General features: G+C 43.9%; 4 protein-coding genes and 2 long non-coding RNA genes across 21 annotated transcripts; 3 read left to right on the top strand and 3 right to left on the bottom strand.

Annotated features, from left to right (window-relative positions):
* The first annotated feature begins 1226 nt into the window (after positions 1-1226).
* On the top strand, positions 1227-3821 carry LOC136196404 (uncharacterized). 3 transcript variants are annotated; one of them, XR_010672181.1, is made up of 2 exons: positions 1227-1303; positions 1487-3821. It is a non-coding gene; the product is annotated as an uncharacterized lncRNA (long non-coding RNA). The 3 variants fall into 3 exon arrangements; XR_010672180.1 differs by lacking the exon at positions 1227-1303 and adding an exon at positions 1314-1426; XR_010672179.1 differs by lacking the exon at positions 1227-1303 and adding an exon at positions 1314-1426 and having other exon boundaries at positions 1474-3821.
* LOC136196402 (uncharacterized) lies at positions 2388-5273 on the bottom strand. The gene is made up of 10 exons (XM_065985934.1): positions 5204-5273; positions 4614-5141; positions 4407-4564; positions 4182-4361; positions 3990-4134; positions 3818-3944; positions 3736-3765; positions 3580-3687; positions 3407-3531; positions 2388-3357 (listed from the first exon to the last, which is right to left on the bottom strand). Exons 2-10 carry the CDS (start codon positions 4786-4788, stop codon positions 2543-2545), a joined length of 1863 nt encoding a protein of 620 aa, XP_065842006.1. The 5' UTR covers positions 4789-5141; positions 5204-5273; the 3' UTR covers positions 2388-2542.
* Positions 5274-5299: 26 nt separating this feature from the next.
* Positions 5300-6943, top strand: LOC136196403 (uncharacterized). 10 transcript variants are annotated; one of them, XR_010672178.1, is made up of 8 exons: positions 5300-5468; positions 5523-5612; positions 5709-5872; positions 5929-5985; positions 6038-6166; positions 6216-6309; positions 6373-6446; positions 6504-6838. XR_010672178.1 is itself a non-coding variant. In XM_065985936.1 (5 exons), exons 1-4 carry the CDS (start codon positions 5348-5350, stop codon positions 6288-6290), a joined length of 393 nt encoding a protein of 130 aa, XP_065842008.1. In that variant the 5' UTR covers positions 5300-5347; the 3' UTR covers positions 6291-6309; positions 6373-6480. The 10 variants fall into 10 exon arrangements, 1 of the variants encoding a protein (XP_065842008.1); XR_010672174.1 differs by having other exon boundaries at positions 5709-5815; positions 5909-5985; positions 6504-6837; XR_010672176.1 differs by having other exon boundaries at positions 5709-5815; positions 6504-6836.
* Positions 6944-7232: 289 nt separating this feature from the next.
* On the bottom strand, positions 7233-10589 carry LOC136196400 (uncharacterized). Of its 3 annotated transcripts, none has more exons than XM_065985930.1 (14): positions 10450-10589; positions 9818-10388; positions 9604-9767; positions 9380-9559; positions 9191-9332; positions 9020-9146; positions 8943-8972; positions 8830-8892; positions 8715-8777; positions 8616-8669; positions 8502-8564; positions 8374-8436; positions 8215-8327; positions 7233-8159 (listed from the first exon to the last, which is right to left on the bottom strand). In XM_065985930.1, the coding sequence occupies exons 2-14, from the start codon at positions 10350-10352 to the stop codon at positions 7336-7338; spliced, it is 2421 nt and encodes an 806-aa protein (XP_065842002.1). In that variant the 5' UTR covers positions 10353-10388; positions 10450-10589; the 3' UTR covers positions 7233-7335. The 3 variants fall into 3 exon arrangements, with proteins under 3 accessions (XP_065842002.1, XP_065842004.1, XP_065842003.1); XM_065985932.1 differs by having other exon boundaries at positions 9604-9755; XM_065985931.1 differs by having other exon boundaries at positions 10489-10566.
* A 4607-nt stretch (positions 10590-15196) lies between these two features.
* Positions 15197-17481, bottom strand: LOC136195839 (uncharacterized). 3 transcript variants are annotated; one of them, XR_010671979.1, is made up of 7 exons: positions 16833-17481; positions 16340-16777; positions 16072-16290; positions 15928-16021; positions 15757-15871; positions 15624-15685; positions 15197-15555 (listed from the first exon to the last, which is right to left on the bottom strand). It is a non-coding gene; the product is annotated as an uncharacterized lncRNA (long non-coding RNA). The 3 variants fall into 3 exon arrangements; XR_010671980.1 differs by having other exon boundaries at positions 15928-16026; positions 16340-17477; XR_010671978.1 differs by having other exon boundaries at positions 16340-17468.
* Positions 16738-18673, top strand: LOC136195838 (uncharacterized). The gene is made up of 12 exons (XM_065985313.1): positions 16738-16909; positions 16975-17010; positions 17077-17130; positions 17181-17312; positions 17362-17415; positions 17496-17549; positions 17598-17642; positions 17695-17748; positions 17829-17885; positions 17939-17980; positions 18037-18145; positions 18203-18673. The coding sequence occupies exons 1-12, from the start codon at positions 16808-16810 to the stop codon at positions 18559-18561; spliced, it is 1098 nt and encodes a 365-aa protein (XP_065841385.1). The 5' UTR covers positions 16738-16807; the 3' UTR covers positions 18562-18673.
* Positions 18674-22880: the final 4207 nt, after the last annotated feature.

Genomic DNA, 22880 nt, shown 5'->3' with positions numbered 1-22880 from the left:
ACGGCGGTTCCAAGCTCTCTTCTCCACTCTTTACGAATCGTTGTAATAAAAGCTCACACGAAAGAGGCAAATCATAAAAGATTTAATAGTTCACACGTAAAAGACACAGCACAAAAGAAGATTACAGTACCACAAAAGTTCATTTCAAAACGGAGACACGAAAATACGAAAAGTTTAGGAATGAAAGGTGTCCGAGAGAACGACTTTGTGACGACGATCGTCACCTCCTTCAAATTCTCCCTTCACCAATCTCTTCATCGCTGAAGAGCCGTTCTCAATTACTTCCTCCATTTCCCTTATTAAAACTGCCAAGCAGTTTGCACTCGTAGGCCTCTCTCTAATTCTCTCTTCATCCGAAATCATTCTGAAGCAAATCCTATGAAGACGACGACGATTACTTATTTGACTCAGTTGTCTATTCCTCTCTTCCGGAATAGCGTCCACCCCGGTGAATATTTCAATTAGAGACACGCCAAGACTGTAGATATCGCTAGGCAACGAGCTGCGTGCGGACGTAGGTGGCATTCGTGTGGGAGGAAGATATTGAGGACTAAGCGGTCCTGCGGATTTGGAGCTCTCCACCAAGTGGGCGGCTCCCAAATCAGCAACTTTGACTTTCATATTCCTCGTCACTAAGACATTAGTCGGTCGAATGTCTGCGTGAACGTAGGGACGAGGTTGGAGCCCGTGGAGATAAGCAATGGCTGACGTCATTTGAACGACAATAGAGAGCTGCTCATAGTGAGAGAGATAGCATGGAAAAGAGTGAGCTGCATCAATGACTTCGCTCACTGATCCCTCTAGTAATTCAGAGACGATTTGGAATAGAATTCCATCTTCCATCACAGCACCGCATACACGGACGATGTTGGGATGATGGAGTCGACTCGCTGTCAGAACTTCTCTTTGAAATGTCGGAATCGTTCTTCGTGTCGTGATCAGAGCGTGAAATCTCTTCACGGCAACCGGCATACCGTGCCAATGACCAATAATCACGTCTACAAAAATGCCAATGATATATGGTAATTATCTTGGTTATTCTATTTTACCTGCATATGCTCCTGAGCCAAGTTTCTCATTGGTAAGGCAAACTTGATCTGCACCAATGCTGAGTACGTTCACAAATTGATCGAGGTTCTTTTGAGCTTCAGAGAGAGTCCTCCTAGAGAGAAATTTCTTTCGCAGAAGTAGCGGAGAAAAAAGGAGAACAGTGAATCAATTGGATTAATAACGTTCACGTGATTTATGCGTCATTTTTGCACTCCGCAGAGCGAGTTCCTTCCTATTTTCTCGCATCCTAGGGGTAAGATTGTTTTATTTGAATTCATTGGCGTCCGTTTTTTCTCTAATTGCGGTGAAGGGCCCCTCAATGGGTGTTCGAGCCGAATCTCTCTTCCCTCCTCCCTAACTGTCTCGTTCCTTCGACGTAGGATCATTTCTCTTTAATATGAGCAGTTGTGCATGTCATTTTAGTCGTCTCTCTTAGATATGACAGCAGTGGCGCATATCCGCCGCCATATTTGAAAAAGTCGATCGCCGAAAAACAGCAGGAGGAGCGATTCGGCATCACCTATACGTTCACTGAACAATCAAGTAGCATTTAAAGTACGTTTCACGGACTCGTCGCGTAAGGGGGTCCCTCTTCTCTCCTGACGTGCGAGGCAATATTTCGAATGATAATTTTTCGCAAGCGGTTACACCCTGGGCCAAGTTTGGGCTAAGAAATTTGAGCCAACTTCAAAACCAGGAGGGCACTCTGTTAAGTTTCCCAATGGTGCTGTCACTTTCAAACTCCTCTTCTCCCAATCAAACAAACATGACCTCCCCTTTCTTCATGGCTCTCCTATTGCCAGAAAGCCGTTTGACGACTACGGCGGTCCGAGCGTCGAGCGCACTGAGCTCAAAGACCTTCATCTACTCCAAGTCGACATATCTCCGTGCGAGACCGTCGCGCTGAGCTGGCTTGAATTTGTGTTTGCTTTGTATGAATTGGCGTAGACGATTTCCTTACGACTGACTTCTGCTCTGACTTACATGCATTCATCAAGTTTCCGGGAGCAATACCTCCTCCATTTCTTTCATCATCTAATTTCCTTTAGCCGCCTATATTAGCAGTCCAGCTAGCCTCTATCGTAACGATTCCACAGCAAACCACGATCGTTTAGCAGCAAACAAGACAAATCTTTAAAATTGACTCAAAATAACTGTCGCTCTTTTTGATGCATCAAATATCCTTTTTACGGTTTTCGCTCTAAGCAACTCCGTTGGAATAAAAATTTAACGCTCAACGACAAGCGATAACCATAAAAATGACATTTAAAGCTCAACAGCAAACGAAAACAATGAAAAAATTATTCGCAAGAACTTTCGCTCTTTTCGCGCATAAAATTTACATGTACATTTTCATTCCACCCTCGGTCAAGACATTTGAATTACTCACAGATTTCAATTCATGATACACACAACAGAAAGGAATGGCACAATACAAAATGGAAGTTTTAATGACGCTACGAGCTTCCATGCAAAACACAGACGCGATAGTCTAGAAAAAGAAGTTATCTGAAAGAACGACTTTGTGACGACGACTAGCTCCTCCTTTGAACTTTCCTTTCACCATTCTTTTTATCGCCGGTATTCCGCTGCGTGCGAGTTCCTCTATTTCTCTTATGAGGACAGCCAAGCACTCTGCACTCGTAGGCCTCTCTCTTTCATTGGAAATCATTCTCGAACAAATCACGTGAAGACGACGACGATTTCTCATAGGCAGCAGTTGACCATTTCTCTCTTCCGGAATAGGCCCAACCCCGGTGAATATTTCAATTAGAGACACGCCAAGACTATAGACGTCGCTAGGCAACGAGCTGCGTCCCGACGCGGGTGGCATTCGTTCTGGAGCAACATATTTGGGACTGAGAGGCCCAGCTGATTTGGAGCTCTCCACCAAATGGGCGGCTCCCAAATCAGCAACTTTGACTTTCATATCCCTCGTCACTAAGACATTAGTCGGACGAATGTCTGCGTGAACATAGGGTCGAGGTTGGAGACCGTGAAGATAAGCAATAGCTGACGTCATTTCAACGACAATAGAGAGCTGCTCGTAGTGAAAGAGATAGCATGAAGATGAGTGAGCTGCATCAATGACTTCGCTCACTGATCCCTCGAGTAATTCCGAGACGATTTGGAATGGAATTCCGTCTTCCATTACAGCACCGCATACACGGATAATATTGGGATGATGGAGTCGGCTCGCTGTCAAAACTTCGCGTTGGAACGTCGGAATTGTTCTTGGGGTCGTGATGAGATCGTGAAATTTTTTTACAGCAACTGGTATTTCGTGCCAATGACCAATAATTACGTCTAGAGAAATGCCAATAGTTCTAGTACAGTATTTTTATTTCTTTATAACCTGCATATGCTCCTGAACCAAGTTTGTCGTTTGTTAGACGAACTTGATCTGAACGAATGCTGAGCACGTCGACAAATTCATCAAGACTTTGTTTCGATTCTGCAAGTGTAGCTTCAACAGTTCTCCTAAGATTATGCTATCAATTATTGCTCAATTCATATTTGAAGTTGTACATTTGAGTTTGATGAGCTTGAGCCATTTCCTCTTTCTCTGCCTCGAAAGCATGACGTTGGGCTGCCAATTGTTCTCTTTGTTCTTCCATGACTTGATGGGACCGGTTTCTACATTTCCAACTGTCACGTGACGCTATTGTTATTTATCTATGTAACCTTTCATCTCGACGATTTGCCACTTCCATTCTAAAGACAATCTTTTTATTATCTTTTTAAACAAAAATAAAGAAACCTGCACCTCATTTGCTCTAATGTTTTTTCAAGTTCCTGAGTGTTCTGTGATTTACTTTCTGGTCTTGTTGACATCAATTTCGCGGAAGGAAGTATCTGAGCCTCCATCTTCATGTACGACTCGTTTGACGGACCTAGAAAAAGAAATTAAATATGATTTTAACATCATTCTTCATTACCCAGAGTAATTTCGTTCAGAATTTCTTTCAATTTGTAATCGTGGTCTTCTCCCCCTGTGACAATGATCCCAGCAGATCCATCTCGATCCTCTACGCAATGGAGAGCGTGTCGCTCAATATGTGCCATTTCCGGGTTTAGGTGAAACTAATAAAATTGATCACTGTTTGTTATCAATAGCTCTGACTTCGTACCGCGTAAGATTTTCTTTTGTCAAAGTCAAGAATGTAGGCGTTGTCAGAAAATTTGCTCATGATCCATCCGCCAATGAGAAGAAAGCAATTTCTCTCTTTGAATCCTTCTTTTGATAATCGACATATTCTGTGATGATATCGAGCGGATGGTTTTGGAAGGATATTGATGCAAATCCAATTCTAATACAAAATCATTAATTACTGCCAAATATAATTAGGATTTACCTTTTCTCTCAAATCAATCACAAATGCATCATCAAATGGTTTATTATTAGCATCTTCCCCTCCATGGAGTAATCCTCGATGTTGATCAATCGTTTCCATAGCAGCGGCATGACGTGGTCGAGGTCTTTTCCCACTTAATTCAACATCCAACCAATATCCTAATGATCAAAATTTGAATTGTTCTTAAAATCAAATCATGCAATTTACCTTTTTCTCCTCCCTCCTCAAATAAAAATTCATAAATCTCATTATTCACTAGCTCAGTGCATTGTGCTCCTGATTGGAGACGATCTCGAGGAATTATTAGGCTCCATCCCCCAAACGATTCTCCCTCCAATAGCCCACAAACAGCAGTGCGAGCGTTCCCATGGGTTCTTTCCATGGGGGGGCGTGACTACTCGGATCCATTTCATTTTCTTTGGATCCAAACCAAATATCTCTCCCAGACGACCCCCGTCTTCCTTCCTTCCCCCGAACGAATACATGATCCCATTGATGACCACGCATTGTGCTCCTTCGCAAGGCGGAGGAATATTCTTTCCTTGGGCAATACGACGAATCCATTTCTTCTCTTCTTGGACATTACATGTCCAGATTTCGTTGCGGGGGAAATAATAATTGGGACTCTTCGCAGTTCTTCCACCGAAGAGATGCAATTCATCACCGATCAAAGCACTTTCGTGATTAGATCGAGGCTGAGGTAACGCCATTTCGTCGTAGAATGGGGTTTCTTTGCTGAGAGAGAAAGAAGGAAATTCCTACTTTTGCTTGAATTCGTCAAAAGAGGAGATTCTTACTGTGGCTTTGAAGCCTTTCTCTCTTGTCCGAAAGGAGAAACGGTCAAACGGCTGATCGTGTCTAATAATAATAGAAACGCCCGTATCTAAGTGCAAACATTCCTACACGATCTTCGAGAACGAGAGGCTTATCGAAAGCGGGCCATGGCCCTTCCAGTAGTAGAAAAGCATGCGATGCCATCCGATAGCGTCGACAGTGAAAAGGAGAAACCGAAAGCGAAAAAGGCGAAGCTGAAGAAAAGAGCGACGTCTTCCGTCAATCCTGGTCTGGAATACGAAACGATTTAGATCGCATCTTGGACATCGAATGTCTTCCAAGGCTTGAAGAGTTCGATCGGCTCCGTAAGCGCTCAATTCAAAAGCGAAAAACAAGTTCGCGATTTTGAAAATGGCTGTCGATCTTCTAAAGGTAAATCGATGCAATGAATTGATCTGGTCACTTGTCTACCTTTTTTACTACACTAATCATCGATTTCAATATATTAATAATTTAATATTTTTTGAGGCTCGACACAGGGATGGAAAGTGGACGAGCCTCTTGCTCTTGTGGAAATTCTCAAGGAGATAGACTACTCTGACGTGGCTCCAAGTATTAGGAAATGGCTACCTCAGGTAAAGAAATAGCATAGGATTTGATTACGTTATTAGTGTACTTAAAAATGAAATGAGGTAAATTTTTTTTAATTTGTTAGAGACTTTTCTTAGGTAGTGAAATATTTTGTTAGGAATTAATCCCAAAGTGATTTAGCAGACGACGACAAATATTTATTAAAGATTCGCTTGTAAAGAAACGTTTGGGTAGCTCTTAGGGAATGACTCTTATGCTGTGTTTAGCCTTTATACAGTGTCAGAATAGGGGCATGCTAGTCAATGTACTAAGAGAGCATTAGAGGAAAGGTCTGGGTGGAATCAAGTTGGCTGACATGAGAGAATCATATCCAAAAACCGACCCTATTTTTATCAGTATAAAATTTCACATATAAAATAACCCAGTGTGAAATTCTGTTTATAGGTTCTCAAAGATGAAATCATTGCTTTGACTAGATCTGATAAGGAGGGTGTTCTATTCTATAATGATTCGGTTTAAAAAATTCCTATATGCGAAGGTTAATTAATTGAATTAAATTTATCTTTTTTAATTGGCAAGCAAGCTTTCAATCCACTCTTAGATCCGAAAACCCATGAGGACGACAAGCAACAGCGACAATATTTCAATAATCAACATTAATATTGCAACGCAAAAGTATTTGTTATAACGAATCAATTTGATGAATTATCGGAACGAACTTAATTACGTCAGAGTCTGACAATCCCGGATAACGTCGCGATGTACACGTCGAAGCAGTTCTTGCCCGTTTACTCACCTCGTAATGGTAAGATTGTTTTGTTTGAATTCATTGGCGTCCGAATTTTCTCTCGACGTGGCGAGGGGGCCCTTGATGGGTTTTCGAGCCGATCTTCTCTTCCCTTGTCTCTAACCGGTTCGTTTCTCCGACATATAGAAACGCTTCCATACTATACTATCGTCATTTTTTCCACAAACGTTGATCAGTCTGCCGTACATGCGTGGTCCAAGTACATTTTGTCTAGCAGTCGTTTATTACTCTGCAATCGGTCTCCTTTCTCTTAGAAGTCTTAGAGTCTGTATTAATTGGGCACGGTGATATGCCGTCACTTCACTGCCAACCGATCTGTTTTGTTGTCCTAAAGCAGAAGTCTAATTAAATTCCACAAGATGTGACAGAGGGCCCTCTACTTAATGAAAAACAGCCATGAATCGTACAGAGCTTTGACTCTCTACATAAAAGGATTCATTGAAAAGAAAAGTGATGCGCAACGACGAACGCATATTATTAATTCTGCGGTTCGTCAATCAACGAATCCACTTTAAGCAGTCGTTCTCATGCGTCTCACGTGTCGTCCTCGGTTTTCCGACCCTATAGGCATACATTGGAATCTTATACCCACGGCGGTTCCAAGCTCTCTTCTCCACTCTTTACGAATCGTTGTAATAAAAGCTCACACGAAATCATAAAAGAATTAATAGTTCACACGTAAAAGACACAGCACAAAAGCAGATTACAGTACCACAAAAATCCATTTCAAAACGGAGACACGAAAATACGAAAGGTTTAAGGATGATAGGTGTCCGAGAGAACGACTTTGTGACGACGATCACCTTCTCCTTCAAATTCTCCCTTCACCAATCTCTTCATGGCTGAAGAGCCGTTCTCAATTACTTCCTCCATTTCCCTTATTAAAACGGCCAAGCAGTTTGCACTCGTAGGCCTCTCTCTGATTCTCTCTTCATCCGAAATCATTCTGAAGCAAATTCTATGAAGACGACGACGATTACTTATTTGACTGAGCTGACTATTCCTCTCTTCCGGAATAGCGTCCACCCCGGTGAATATTTCAATTAGAGACACGCCCAGACTGTAGACATCGCTAGGCAATGAGCTGCGTGCGGACGTAGGCGACATTCGTTCTGGAGCAAGATATTGGCGACTTAAGGGCCCCGCTGATTTGGAGCTCTCCACCAGGTGGGCGGCTCCCAAATCAGCAACTTTGACTTTCATATCCCTCGTCAGTAAGACATTAGTCGGACGAATGTCAGCGTGAACGTAGGGACGAGGTTGGAGCCCGTGTAGATAAGCAATAGCTGACGTCATTTGTACGACAATAGAGATCTGCTCATAGTGAGAAAGATAGCATGGAGATGAGTGAGCTGCATCAATGACTTCGCTCACTGATCCCTCGAGCAATTCGGAGACGATTTGGAATGGAATTCCATCTTCCATTACAGCCCCGCATACACGGATGATGTTGGGATGATGGAGTCGACTCGCTGTTAGAACTTCTCTTCGGAATGTCGGAATCGTTCTTTGGGTTGTGATGAGATCGTGAAATTTCTTCACAGCAACTGGCATTCCGTGCCAATGACCAATAATCACGTCTAGAGAAATGTCAATTATTAATATATGGTAATCATCTAGGATATTCTTTTTTACCTGCATATGCTCCTGAGCCAAGTTTTTCATTGGTAAGGCAAACTTGATCTGCACCAATGCTGAGTACGTTCATAAATTGATCGAGGTTCTTTTGGACTTCAGAGAGAGTCCTCCTAGAGAGAAATTTCTTTCAAAGAATTTGATTTAATCGACGGTTACGTTTGCGCTGCCAAAGCATGAGTCGCTTCTATCTTTTCCCTCTCCAAATCACGACATCGGGTTCTAAAGAAAACTTTTGTCATGCGAGCGAAATTTCTTTCAAAGAAGTATTTTGAGTCGATTTTTACGTTTGAGCTTCGTAAGCGAAAATCACGTCTGTCTTTTCCCTTTCCAAATCACGATTTTTGGTTCTGAAGAAAAATAAGTCATCACGTGATGATGATCAATATTTCTGGCTACACCTTAAAACGTTATTTTCTTTCTGAAGCGAATTGCAACTAGTCTCTAACGCAGATCTAAAACACAGTTTCTTCTTTATATTTCTTTAATTAATTTCTTGCTTTTCTTCTGCAAGACGAGATCTCTCTTCTTCCAAAGACTGGTATCGTGCTTCCAATCTTGTTCTGCAAAAAGAATTCTCTTGCAAAATTCATTATACTGAATTATTTAACTTGCTTTTGCATTCTCTCTTCCGCCAATTGTCTTCTTTGTTCTTCTATGACTTGATGAGATTGGGCTCTACATATTTTCAGATGTCACGTAATGCAATTGTTATTTATCTATTTAACCTTTCATCTTGAAGTTTCGCCACTTCCATTCTAAAGATAATTATCATCTTTAGAAACAAAAATGCAGAAACGCTCACCTCATTTCTTCCAATTCTCTTTCAATATTCCGAGTGATAAGTGATTCATTCTGAGACACTGTTGATATCAATTGAGCTGAAGGAATTATCTGCGTTTCAATCTTCATGTACGAGTCGTTTGACGGACCTTGAAAAAGAAATTTAGCATTATTTTAACATCATTCTTCATACCAAGAGTAAATTCATTCAGAACTTCTTTCAATTCTCTTCGGTCTTCTCCCCCTGTGACAATGATCCGAGCAGATCCATCTCGATTCTCTACGCAATGGAGAGTGTGATGATCAATAGGTGCTATTTCCGGGTTTAGGTGAAACTAATGAAATTGATGAAAATTTGATATCAATAGCTCTGATATCGTACCGCGTATGATTTTCTTTTGTCAAAGTCAAGAATGTAGGCGTTGTCTGAAGCGTTGTCTTTGATGTCCCCGCCAACAAGAAGAAAGCAGTTTCTTTCTTGAAACCCTTTTTTCGATAATCGACATATTCTGTGACGAAATCGAGCGGATGGTTTCGGAAGAAAATTGATGTAAATCCATTTCTATTACAATTCATTAATTATTGCCAAACATAATTAGGATTTACCTTTTCTCTCAAATCAATCACAAATGCATCAGCAAATGATTCTCCAAAAAGACTACCATCATCTCCTCTATGGAGTAATCCTCGATGTTGATCAATCGTTTCCATAGCAGCACGGGCACGTGGTTGTGGTCTTTCTCCACTTAATTCAACATCTAACCAATATCCTATTTATCAACATTTGAGTTATTCTTAGATTTCAATTTACGAACTTTACCTTTTTTCCTTCCCTCCTCAAATACAAGTTCATAAATCTCATTATTCACTCCCACATCGCATTGTGCTCCTGATTGGAGACGATCTTGAGGAATGTGTAGGCTGAATCCCCCAAACATGATCATTCTTTTTCCAATGGCCCACAAACAGCAAGAGAGGCGTTGCCATGGTTTCTTTCCATGGATGGGCGTGGCTAATTGGATCCATTTCATTTTCTTCGGATCCAAACGAAACACCTCTCCCAGATGACCCCCGTCTTTCTTCCTTCCCCCGTACGAATACATGATTCCATTGATGACCACGCATCGTGCTCCTTCGCAAGGAGGAGGAATATTCTTTCCTCCGGCAACACGACGGATCCATTTCTTCTTTTGTTGGACATTACACGTCCAAATTTCATCGCGCGAGAAATAATATGTGTATGATTTCAAAAAGAATGAACTCTTCACAGTTCTTCCACCGAAGAGATGCAATTCATCGCCAATCAACGCACTTTCGTGACTCGTTCGACGTTCAGGTGATGCTGATTGGGCCATTTAATCGTTGAGCAACTTCGAATGAGGTTTCTTTGCCTAGATGAAAGAAAAGTTTGCGATCGCGTCACGAAATATTTGTCGAAAAGGAAATTCTTACTGTCATTTATATAAAGAGTAAATTATTCAGCATTCTTACTAGCTTTTTTTGCAGTACAAAACGAGAAATGGCTAATCAAAAGACTTTGAAGACCTAGTCTGGGGGCCAGACCTCTTCGCTCGGGGAGGAAGAGGGTGTGGTCACCTGCGCACACTCAGTCTGTACCGCCGCACTGTACAGTGCGGCCCAATCAGCGCGCTTGAATTCATTAAGTTAGTCTATATTAAATTACCGATCAGACAAAGACAAACATAGACGTCCGATTTACAGCCAGTTAGACAATTGCCTTCAGCTGTTCCCCGCGGAGCAATGGAACCCCATTTCAGCAGCATGCAGCGGATCTTGTTGCTTGCTCAATTGACTCGATCTCCATCGTTGCCAGTAGCGTGCTTGGGCCGCCCTGCACAGTGCGGCGGTACAGACTGAGTATTCGCAGGTGACCAGACCCTCTTCCTCCCCGAGCGAAGAGGTCTGATTATTGAAGACCCGTATAAGAACAAAAAAGGATTCTTTGCCTTGAAACGAATCAGTAGGCACCGGCGACGGTGACGACGATTTCCTCAATTATCAATATTCTATTTATGCGCAGAAGTAGCGGAGAAAAAAGAACAGCGAATCAATTAGATTAATAACGTTCACGTGATTTATGCGTCATTTTTGCACTCCGCAGAGCGAGTTCCTTCCTATTTTCTCGCATCCTAGTGGTAAGATTGTTTTATTTGAATTCATTAGCGTCCGTTTTTTCTCTAATTGCGGTGAGGGGCCCCCCAATGGGTGTTCGAGCCGAATCTCTCTTCCCTCCTCCCTAACTGTCTCGTTCCTTCGACGTAGGATCATTTCTCTTTAATATGAGCAGTTGTACATGTCATTTTAGTCGTCTCTCTTAGATATGACAGCAGTGGCGCATATCCGCCGCCATGTTTGAAAAAGTCGATCGCCGAAAAACAGCAGGAGGAGCGATTCGGCATCACCTATACGTTCACTGAACAATCAAGTAGCATTTAAAGTACGTTTCACGGACTCGTCGCGTAAGGGGATCCCTCTTATAGAGGGTTTAGGAGTAGACCACGTTTTTCCAATCGACTTAACTCTATAATTTAGTCTACGTGTTTGAACGTCCAGACGTTTAAATAATCAACCCATAAAGTTCGCTTTCACAGTGGATGTCTTTGTGTCAAACAATCGCGTTATAATTAGGAAACTTGAAATTTCAATAAATAATTTGATTTCTTTAGTTTCTATACTATGAATCGAAGACAGTGACCTGACAGCGATGAAGAAGAAGAAGCTTTGGGTCGGTGTAGAACTGAAGCAGAGATTCCACCTGACAGCGGTCAGAATGCACAACAGAGGTATAACCTGGGCCATATTTGATAGGTAACACGTGGGGACTTCGTAGTGTGGTATCTCTTTTGGCTTGAGAGCTCTTCTCAGGGTCAATGACATGCTGCTTGGGAGTAGGTTGCGTAGAAAAGTGCGTTCTCTCCTTTGAGGGGGCGTTTATATAAATCTAAGCTAATTCAGTTATGTCTGGATCGGCCAATCAGAGCCGGTCCTTTCTAGCCGCTCTTTTCCGGAATCTGACGTGTATTCCATTAAATTCGATGTAATATATCAAATTGCTAGGTGTAACTTCACACGAGAATAGGTCAAAAGCCGACTACTTTCATTACGAGTGACGTTTCCATACTATACGAGTACTTCTACACTTTGTTTGAGTCTTCTCTCTTAGGAATGACCACGTGGCGCGTGGAACGGCGAAAAACTGAAGTAGGATCACTTCAACATCGTCTCTACCGTCACAGGACAATGAGGCAGTGTACAAGGTACGTTCTACTGGCTCGTCGTATTAGGGGTCCCTAATGGGGGCACACTACGTCCTACCTCTCAATCCTCGTTTGGGAGAGGCTTTTTACGTTTTTCCACCCGACTGAACTCTATTAGTTAAGAAAACCGATCGTAGTCTACATGTAGAATATCTCTGTCACACACTCAAGATATAGTTCATATCTTCACTAAACGGGTACTTTTGTATTGTTTGGAATTGATTGGCGTCCTATTGTGCTATCAGCGTGGCAAGGGGGCCCCCTATGGGTGTTCGAGCCGAATCTCTCTTCCCTCCTCAAAAAGTTTTAGTAATTGACAATGGTTAGACTTTCAAATATTATGGACATCAGTAAGCGTCGAAGGTCTTATGAGATATTGATAAAGAGAAACATTTGCACGCAGGTAAATCAATGAACTTTAAATTAAAATAATGTTCTGCAGCTGGAATTGCTTCCATGCAAAGCTCAAGCGAGAGCATGCAGAAAAAAATTTACTTACCGTTATATAATTATTATGTATTATTGATGTATTTTAATTAGCCTGTGAAGCCACTTTGACTTTCATATCCCTCGTCACTAAGACATTATATTTGGACGAATGTCGGCGTGAACGTAGGGACGAGGGTGGAGCCCGTGATCATAAGCAACAGCCGACGTCATTTGTACGACAATAGAGAGCTGCTCGTACTGAGAAAGATAGCATGGAGATGAGTGGGCTGCATCAATGACCTCGCTCACTGATCCTTCAGGCAATTCAGAGACGATTTGGAATGAAATTCCATCTTCCATCACAGCACCGCATACACGGAGGATGTTGGGATGATGGAGTCGACTCGCTGTTAGAACTTCTCGTTGGAATCTCGGAATCGTTCTTTGCGTCGTAATGAGAGCGTAAAATTTCTTTACAGCAACTCGCATACCGTGCCAATGATCAATAATCACGTCTAGAAATTGCCAGGAATATATAGTGTTTATCTATGCTATTCCTTTGTACCTGCATATGCTCCTGAACCAAGTTTCTCATTTGTAAGACTAACTTGGGCTGCACAAATGCTGAGCACGTTCATAAATTGATCAAGTCTCCTTTGGGCTTCCGAAAGGGTAATCCTAGGCGAGAAATTCTTTTCAAAAATATCATAAATCGAGGTTTACGTTTGAGCTTCAACAACGTGAGTCACATCCGTTTTTTTCTCTCTCCAAAGCACGAATCCGTGTTCTAAAAAATTCATTGAGATTAATCAGTTGTCCTACATTAACTCAGAGGTGTGTGCTTCTTACAAGGGATGAGATCAGAATATCATTGATGCTATCTCTATCTTTCTTTCAGCTTCAGTGCCCTCTTTCTTACTTCTGAGTTATATCAGTGATTGACTGTGTGGTTGAATGCGAACTGTCACGTGTTGTGTATATATCCGGGTAATTTTTCTACGAAAGACCGAGACACGTTTCCCTCCTTTCCTCTGCCGTTTTTTTGCTGTACAACAAACAGGTTTTACCGTTGGAACTAAAGAAAGTGTCGATACGAAGCGGTAAGCATCGCAACGCCGCATTTTCGCTAAGGGGACCCCACAACGGGATCGGCACCCAAATACGCTATCCATGGCTTAGTCGTGACAAGAAAGAACACCTCCCCGGCCTTCGATTACGTCGTCGCAAGCGCTGGAGGAAGCTCTAATTGGCTAAAGCGTGCCGGCGACGCTTCATTGAAGTGCCGACAACGTTTTCGAATCCACTTCCTGGCGAGCAATCCTGGGTCGATCAAAGTCGCGCTCGTTTTCCTTCGCTTCACTATGGGTTTTTCTAGGTGTCCAAGCGGCTAGCAATTGTTTTGGAAAGGGCCGGTATCCCACGCGTGGCTTTCGAAGTTCAAATTGTTGTTCACGCGTCGACTCTTGCTTTATTTTATGCAAGTGAGGCTCGCAGAGAAGTTTCCCCGAGCAGGCGATCGTCTTTTTTTAGAGGCGTAACTTGTCAGGGTGTGCGCTTTGCTTCAACTTGGAACTTTCTCACAAGATTCATGATAAAATGAACGCGTGTTTCTAAGGCTTTTAGTTTGTACACAGAAATTCATTCAGACTTAAAAAATGTAGATAAGATACCGCAGGGAAAGTGTAGGCGAGTGTGAGAAACTTGTAAAATACGAATAACATTCGATCTCTTCTTATACTTAATCAGCCTCTGTTTCTCTAGGCCTTAGTTTCCTTCGGCGAACAAAGTTGTCCTTCTACAGCACAGTCTAGTGATCTCTCTAAGTTCACGGTGTAAGCTTTTTGATTACTCCTCGCTTCACTTGTTTTGTCGCGTAGTCGTTCCCCCAATCCGACGAGGCCAGACGCAGCCATCCCTCCGGGCCGAGAGCGAAAAGAGGCCGCACCTCTGCCGGGGCGATAGAGCGGCCCTACTCTTGGTGGTACGAGTGATAACTACCATCCCCCACTTGGGCAAGACGCTGTGGGCAAAATCGCGGTCCTCCCGGGTCTTGGGTTAATGACTCCCCCCGGGCCCCGGTGGCGAGGGTACCCCCTTTGGGCCTTAAAGGGGTATACTGAAGGCCTTAACCTGCGGGATGATTGGGTGATCCCACCTCCTTGGGAGCTGGAGGTTAACTCGTCTAATGCGCTCTCCTCCTTGCCGCTTGGGTGAAAGTCGGCCCTGGATGACATAGGGGTATGTCACACCCCTTGGACCTGGGGGAAAGTTAGGTCTCTTCTCGCTCCCCTCCACTGGGAGCGAGTCGAGAAGAGGACAAGGAGCGCCGAAGAAGACGCCGTGGGGAGGACAAGGAGCACTTGGCTCACCTCCTCTCACACGTGTGGGAGGAGGTGGGCGAAGCGGGGAGGGGGAGCAATGCGGCTCCCTTCTCCCCGCAAAAGAACGCAGCTGCAGGTAGACAAGACATTGTTTATAATTTTTTATCCGGGACTTTTATTCAAATAAAATTTCAAAATACACATTACTGCCTACATTTCGCAGCCCTAGCTACTGCGTGTTGAGCAGCGCACGCCCGAGCCCCAGTGCGCTAGAGAAGGAGCAGAGCGAGGATCAGCTTCCGAATGCGCTACCAAAGAAGCACACTCGCAAACTGCGTAGCTCTTGCCAGGTAGATGCGCAAGAGCCACGCGCGTTCGTTTGTGTACTATGCGCCCAATGTACCGCAGAAAAAAAAGAGCTATAGCTACATTAATTAAAACGTCTTCTTCTACTCTTCATCCAGAGGCCTGGGAGACGCCACTGATAATGAATGTTGATTTAAAAGGCTGCTCCATCATCACCATCAACCCTAGGAAAAAAAATAAATGCCTAATGAAAGGCAACGTACTTCGCGTATCATGCTCCATAGCCGTTTACCTTGCGCTTGTCCAATCTGTGTGAGATGACGGCACAAAATCATTTGATGCATAAGCCATCCCCTGGCAAAGCATTCCGGGAAACGCAAAAAAATCGCAACAAAAGAAGTACGAGTATATAGTCTCTACCTTACCAATAGTGTGGATGACAATTGACCGCTAATATAGACTCTCCAAAGTCACGCCTAGTAGGTGATGACGCCTAAGGGATAGGCGTTCCTTCTTCTCCTTTGTTCCCAAGCATAAGAGCTAGCACACGTTTATATTACATAACAGCACACGTCGAAATCGCACGGCAACTGTACAGGACACGCGATTGCATCCGAACGAAAGACGAGGGGGCCCCTTTAGAAAACGTGGTCGTGCGATCGACCCGCGATGCCGAAGGAAAAAAAGGTTCTAAACTCCATGAGAGTAAGCACAAAAGCGATCAGGGCGGGATTACTTACCGGCGAGCGGATTCGTCCTCGTGGCGGACGAAGTGAGGGGGCGGAGTCGTTTTGCGTAACGCATAGAGAAGAAATCGCTTGGAATCGGAGACTACGAGCACGCAGCGTCGTTGTGAAGATTCGCCTGCCCGTAATTCTCTCCTGCCAAGTCTCTGAGACGACTCGCAGCGGTCCTTCGTCTAAGAAGCCGTCGAGGAGATCGAAACGTGCGAACGAATGCTTATTCGAACGTAAAGAAGCATTACAACTGAAAAAAGCTTTGTCTCACTTCGAGCGTCGAGAGAAACGGTTAGAAACGGCGTTGCGTATACAGTGTTGTACTTGCGAATGTGCGTGATGATTAATTCCGTGTAACTTCCCGGAGACAGAAATCACGTGTTTATATGGTACCTGTAAAATAAATCGATTATAGAATGTTCAAATAAATGCAATCAAATCAATCTAGCTGCGTCGGTTTCGTGCCCTTAAGCATTGCAAATCAATTAACGCTACGCGGGCATCTTGATATCAAAGCAGCTAAAGCGATTTGCTTTAGGTAATGACATGTACAAAGACGAACAAAGCCCTACAGAAATGATTGGCTGTATCGTAATTGTATTTGGCCAAACTAATGTGCTATGCTGTCAACCTGTCTGTCAAATTCGCTCCAGAGCGTAAATAGGCAAACACACCAGAGGACGCTTCACATTCTCTCTTTGCTTTTAGTCTAAACTTTGGACTTGTACGAAGTAGCAGCATGTTTATGCTCAAAATAGCTCCACTTTGTGCCCTCTGCATTGCCTTCGCCCTGTCTTCAGCAGTCAATGGCTCAGATGAAAACGTTGACCAGGGACAGCGTGTAAGAATGAGCATTTATGATTACCGTTCTAGACTACACAGTATTGCAATCAACCGGTATTTTAGGGCTACCCAGGTCATCCAGGACCGCAGGGAGTTCGTGTACGCTAGCCTATTCTAGTGACTCGCGCTTTCAAGTTAGTTTGGACGCTCTACGCACTTCTATAGGGACACAAAGGCGAAAAAGGAGCCACGGGTACAACAGGAAATCGCGGACAAAAGGTGTGCTGGACTCGTTTCTGTGCTGGTAACTTTTAGACTAATTTGTGTAGGGTGAACAAGGGATGACGGGTCCACCGGGAAGTCAAGGCAAAGAGGGACCTGCTGGCGTTGTTGGTCCGCCAGGACCAAGCTGCGTTGGCTCGCCAGGGCCTCAAGGACCAAGAGGCAGCACAGGAGTTCAGGTGAGAGATTGTTTACCTTTTTGCGTCTTCGTACATCACGTGATTCTAGGGATACAGAGGGCCACAAGGCACAAAGGGTATAAAAGGAGCTACAGGACTCAAGGTAATTTTAAAGTTAACACTTTTAGAATTATTCAGGCTCTAGACATGGGATCAATAGCACAGCGGTTGACTGTTTTTTAGGGCGTACAAGGCCTAATAGGGCCAAGGGGAACTGAAGGAGACGACGGCAATCCGGTACACAAAACTAGTACTAAATTTCAAGATATTGCATATAATGATTAGGGTCCACCGGGACATCCTGGAGATAGAGGGCCTAAAGGGGACAGGGTACTTTCAGTTTGGAATGATGAATCGCTTAAAAATCTATTGATTCTGATAGGGTCTTCCTGGTTACAAAGGGCAGCCTGGATCACAAGGAGTGCCTGGACCAGAGGTCAGAACAACAATATAAAATTAAATAATGAGCCATACAAATTTACGTAAGTACGGCGTTTATTGTTTACCTATAAATAGCTCAGTGAAGACATCTTGCGGAAATATTTTGAGCCATTTAAAGCGCTAGAGACGCAGGTAAGGAAAGGGCTCAAAGAGATAAAATTATTCTCGATCTAATGATTCGTTAGTACAAGAAGCTAGAACTGTCTGTTCAGTCACTGCAGGCCGACGTAATCTGTCGTCATACAAACAAGTCTATATACGTTTAATGTTTTTACCCCAACAGAAAAGAAAACTCCAGGAAGAAGTGATCACTCTTCGTTTAAATTATTCTTCGAGCACTGATCGGCCGGCAGCTCATCTGTATGGAAACTACGGCAGCTACATGTCGAGCAGTATGCTTATATGCAGTATCAGAATGTTTAGCTATAGCTAAACACTAACTAATTCAGGTCAAACGATTACGCAGTGGGCGACTTCAACTAATGGCAACTATCAATCGTTTCTCAGGGGTGGAATGGCTTACAGCAATGGCTACATTACTGTGCCTCAAGACGGGCTTTACTACATCTACGTCCAAATGGCTTTCTACCCGTCAAGCTCTGGAACCCCCATCTATTTTGACATTCGCATCAACGAAAGCAGTGTAGTCCGATATTACTTCCAAGACCACAGTTCGAATCAACGGCATGACGAACAAACAAGTTTCATGAGGTTTTTACTGAAAGGAGATCGTGTATCTGTTTACGCTAGCGGCAGCCGATATTACCTCCAGGCTCCTCATGGCTTCTTTGGCGCATACAAACTTTAATCGTTTTCACGAACCTCTTATAGCGCGGTTGTTTGCTTCTTTCATTAACGTTCGCACAAAAAATACGCGAGTTCTACGTAAGCAATTTGTCACATTCTTATAAGAAAGGCGACTTCCGGCATGCAATGTTTGTGGTAAGGCGCAGAAGTAAACGGAAATAAATAGCATCTATGAACGTACAAGGGGGACTGCTTGCTAACGGTCGTGGGAAGGGAGCTACAACGTACTAGCCTTTACGTCTCTCTACACGAAGACGTCAACATGCAAGGTAAGGACCCATGCAACGAGTGGAGATAAGCTGTTTGCAGCTACTCTGTACAACACGATGCTGTTTCCAAGCGGCACAGCATGCAAGCCATCTCGACGCAGAGAACCTCCTAAGCGCACGCCTACACCCTTGAATGAACGCACCTTCTGATTCATTGATTCTTCTTTCAGCGAGTAAGTTCATGCCTGACCTACTGAGCTTGAGCGGGCCAATGTCGGAAAAGCAAACTAAAAACTTGGAGGAAGCGCAAGTCGAAGCCTGTTCGGCATGGGAGTCCCATGCAAAACGAATCGTAGACTTATGTAGCCAAAAGAAAAGGTCATAGTGAAAGATATAGAAGTATAAACAGAAGCGATGTATGCCGGATGGCTTTACCAGAGAGTGGATGCGTGCGTCGTCTCCTGAAGGGGGTCCCCGGATCGCGGATCCGTTCGGAAAGGGAAGAATGCTTCGAATGAGGCGCGGCTAATGTTTCAGAAATGAAATAAGTACTTAGGAGGCAGCTTCATGATGAACGTCAAGCTTTTGAGCAGTCTAGTCTATTCATTTTACCTGTTTTTAGGAATTAAATGAGAATGCAGCTCCATGACCAAGCCCATGAAACGGAAAAGTATGCTCGGATCTATTCTGAATTTATACCTAATTGTAACCTATTAATTTTTGCCTTTAGAAACGATATCAGAAGGCAACTTCACGCTGAACGTCACACGTTTGAGTCACAACGCCAATCTTTTCAATCTCAACGTCAAGCTTTGGAATCACGATGCCAAGGGCTCGAGTCTCAGCGTCAGACTCTTCAAGAATCGCTGCAAGAATCGCGACGTAGTCTCGACCAATTTGTTCAAGTTCTAAACATTAGCCCGCAGCAGATAGAACTCGCTCGGGATAAGCTTGGAACAGGAGCACATGCAGGTAAAAATAAACCAATTTATACTTTTACGTTAATTAATCAAGACGTGCTCATTGGCCACTGGCACGGCATGAACGTGGCTGTGAAGCAATTCCACGAACTCATAACGACCGAGACAACGATTCCCACGTTTCGAAGAGAAGTTCTCACGGCCAGTCGACTCAACCACCCAAAAATCGTGCCAGTATGCGGTGCTATAATGAGACCAGGTCTACCGTTCCAAATCGTCTCCGAAATACTGAGAGATCGGTTAGCGAAGTGATGGATGCCGCTCACTTCTCCGGCTCCTATCTCTCTACGTATGAGGAGCTCTCAATTGCAGTCGAAATGACGTCGGCTATTACGCATCTCCACGAGCTCTCTCCCCGTCCATACGCTCACGGTGATATTCGTCCGACTAACGTCTTGGTGACGAGGGATATGAGAGTCAAAGTCGCTGATTTAGGAGCTGCCCATTTGCTAGACAGCTCCAAATCAGCCGGTCCTCTCAGCCCTAATTATCTCGCTCCAGAGCGAATGGCACCTACGTCGGCTCACAGCTCGTTGCCCAGCGACGTCTATAGTCAGGGCGTCTCGCTCATTGAAATATTTACCGGAGTGGGACCGATTCCGGAAGAGAGAGGCAGCCAGCTAAGCGACTTAGTCAATCGTGCTTAGTTGCACAAAATCTACTCAAGAATGATTGCTGGTGAAGACAGAGTAGAACGTCGTCCTGCGAGTGGCGAATGCCTAGCGATTCTAAGGGAAGAGCTTGATAAGTGCACTGTGCGAGTCGTCACCTGAAAAGAGATTGGTAAAAGGAGAGTTTGAAGGAGAAGGACGCAGTCGTTGTCACAAGGTTGTTTTGTTTGACGTCGTGCAGGGTCCATACAAGGTGTGCACCATAACGATTTTTTTACATTAATAAATGTTTAATTTTTTCTTGTAGAAGGCAACTATCGATCCCGTATTCAAGATTGGTAACCTGCATGTTCCACTCAATAGTAGAATTTCTCCGGTGGTTAGCGCAGAATTGACTTCAAAGGGAATAGAAATTACGATAGCGGTAAATAAGTGTTCGCTGTCTATTCCTCTAGGAGCGGTTGACGACCCAATTGTCGTTTCGTCTTGCCTTCTCACTGACAATGGAAAGGACAAAAGCGGAACAGGACGGACGCTCACGGATGTCGTCCAGCTTCTACCGCACGGCATTAAGCTAAAAAAGCCGCCACTCTCAAAATAAAGCACAATTTCGCTTTTAGAAAGAACCACGGCATTAAAGTTACGTTGCTCTATCAAAGTGGAACTGACCTGACAAAAGTATTGAAACCGCTGTGCGTTTTCACTGCTTTCAATCAAGTTGTCTCTTTTCGATTTGGACACGCTACTCTTGTCGCCGACAAGATAATCGTCAAGACAACCAGTTTCTGTTGGTTTTGTGCAAAAAATAACGGCTGCTGTATTGATTTATCGGAAATGGTGTTTGCACCTCCAGATTTGAGCCCGTCTCAATTTCGACAGGGCTTCGCGGTCAAGTTGTGCATCTGCGAAGCGAGCGAGGAAAAGGAAGATAAAGTTTCTGTACGTGAGTGCCAAAGCACACCTCACAAAGTTGAAATGCTAGGAAGACGTGAATTCAGCCTTTGCGATTGCGGCATTTCAAAAGACAAGGGTTCTCCTGTAGTGCTTATATCCACAAAAATTCACGAACTTCAGCAAGCGACTGGATGGAGTATTCGAGAGTCCTATAAAGTCGACTTTCGTAAACTTCGAGCAATTTTCAAAGGCGATCGTCAATATGAACACTACTACTTTGCAGTTGGCGCCTGTGATAAAGGTCTCGACGTTAGCAATACAGTAGCTATTTGGTTCACTATTGAGTGGAATGAAGAAACTATTGAACTTCTGGCTACTTTCATGGCTAAGAACGTAAGTAAATAATTAATGGGAGTCTAAAAGCAATACTGACGAAACGTGTTCTTCTCTGAAGCCTGAGCACTCGCACCTACAAGAAAGCCTTAGTCCCGAAAAAAGCATCTTCTCTCCAAGCGAAAGTGACTTGGATCGCATGATCACAGAAGAGGAGCTAGACAGGTTGGCTCCCTTTTTGCCTGACCATTGGAAAAGCTTGGCTCGTAAACTCAAAGTGAGCGTGGAACACGTGGAAACGACTCATAGGCACGAACCTCGAGAACATCCCTACAACATGCTCAAAGAATGGAGATGCAGCTACGGATCCGATGCGACTGTGAGAGTCCTTTGCACAGCTCTCTGTGCAGTAGGTCGTCGATTAGCTGCGGAAACGGTTTTCCCAGACGAATTCAAACGTCTTAAGATTGAAAGTACGTCCTTCCCCTACTAAACCTTCTGGAAGCCCTTTCAAAGTGATGCAAATGTGCACCGTCGAAGTCCACGAGTACCAAAGGCAAGCTCTAACAATGTTCAAAGATGGACTGCTTCATTTTTAAGAAGCAAACGTTGTATAGATAATAAACCTAAATTACCTGGAAATTAATTGATTAGTGGTCTAAAGACTTTCAAGGGAAAGGGTGCTACAACCTACTAATCTCTAGACACTGACAGCCTTACCTACTAGCAGCCGCCGACTATAAACCCTAATGCAAGGCGCGAGGACCCGTGCACGCTATCGTAGTTATGCAAAGAGCGCAGATACGATCTCAACAACCTGCCCTAGGACCGAATATTGTCCCTTCTAGACTCTTTGCTTCCTGCATAATATAAGAGGTTCCATGCATGCTATGCCTTTAAGCCATCGCATGAGCCCCAACCCGCCCTCGATTAGACTCTCAGAATTCGGTCGGAAATCAGTCTATGCCCAAAACGAGGCCAGTGGCACAGCAAGCAGTCAATCTTAATCTATTCTCTATGTACGATGCCCCCAGACCCCTAAGTGCACGCCTACACCACTGGGGACCCCCAAAGGAATGAGACAAACCTGATGATCCATTCATTCTTTGTTCCGCCAAGACATCGACGTAGAACCTGGAAAGAGAAATAGGTAGTCACGCATAATATACAAAGCAGTGTTGTCTACCTTGTTGAAGTGCCTGACGCATGGCTGAAGCGAGAAGAGAGAACGATGGACCGAAATGGGGGCCCCCAAACTAAAACGTCGTCAGGATGCCGTAGAAATCCTCAATT

This window comes from Oscarella lobularis, chromosome 15, assembly GCF_947507565.1.
Source record: "Oscarella lobularis chromosome 15, ooOscLobu1.1, whole genome shotgun sequence".
In the NCBI taxonomy this organism is placed as follows: domain Eukaryota; kingdom Metazoa; phylum Porifera; class Homoscleromorpha; order Homosclerophorida; family Oscarellidae; genus Oscarella; species Oscarella lobularis.
Note: the sequence above shows the minus strand (reverse complement) of the source record. Positions and strands in the feature narration are given on the sequence as shown.

What these genes read in the sequence shown, in the direction of transcription:
- LOC136196402 (XM_065985934.1), bottom strand. Translation starts at nt 4,788, where the DNA reads ATGGAAAGAACCCATGGGAACGCTCGCACTGCTGTTTGTGGGCTATTG. An exon ending in TGAGGAGGGAGGAGAAAAAG is followed by an intron (nt 4,565 to 4,613) that starts GTAAATTGCATG and finishes TTTGATCATTAG; the next exon opens with GATATTGGTTGGATGTTGAA. An exon ending in GCAAATCGTCGAGATGAAAG is followed by an intron (nt 3,688 to 3,735) that starts GTTACATAGATA and finishes TTGGAAATGTAG; the next exon opens with AAACCGGTCCCATCAAGTCA.
- LOC136196403 (XM_065985936.1), top strand. Translation starts at nt 5,348, where the DNA reads ATGGCCCTTCCAGTAGTAGAAAAGCATGCGATGCCATCCGATAGCGTC. An exon ending in GACGTCTTCCGTCAATCCTG is followed by an intron (nt 5,469 to 5,522) that starts GTCTGGAATACG and finishes ATGTCTTCCAAG; the next exon opens with GCTTGAAGAGTTCGATCGGC. An exon ending in TTAGGAAATGGCTACCTCAG is followed by an intron (nt 5,816 to 6,215) that starts GTAAAGAAATAG and finishes TTCTGTTTATAG; the next exon opens with GTTCTCAAAGATGAAATCAT.
- LOC136195838 (XM_065985313.1), top strand. Translation starts at nt 16,808, where the DNA reads ATGTTTATGCTCAAAATAGCTCCACTTTGTGCCCTCTGCATTGCCTTC. An exon ending in AAGGAGACGACGGCAATCCG is followed by an intron (nt 17,550 to 17,597) that starts GTACACAAAACT and finishes TATAATGATTAG; the next exon opens with GGTCCACCGGGACATCCTGG. An exon ending in TTCAGTCACTGCAGGCCGAC is followed by an intron (nt 17,981 to 18,036) that starts GTAATCTGTCGT and finishes TTACCCCAACAG; the next exon opens with AAAAGAAAACTCCAGGAAGA.
- LOC136196400 (XM_065985930.1), bottom strand. Translation starts at nt 10,352, where the DNA reads ATGGCCCAATCAGCATCACCTGAACGTCGAACGAGTCACGAAAGTGCG. An exon ending in TCTGAATGAATTTACTCTTG is followed by an intron (nt 9,147 to 9,190) that starts GTATGAAGAATG and finishes TTCTTTTTCAAG; the next exon opens with GTCCGTCAAACGACTCGTAC. An exon ending in AGAGAATTGGAAGAAATGAG is followed by an intron (nt 8,973 to 9,019) that starts GTGAGCGTTTCT and finishes AATTATCTTTAG; the next exon opens with AATGGAAGTGGCGAAACTTC.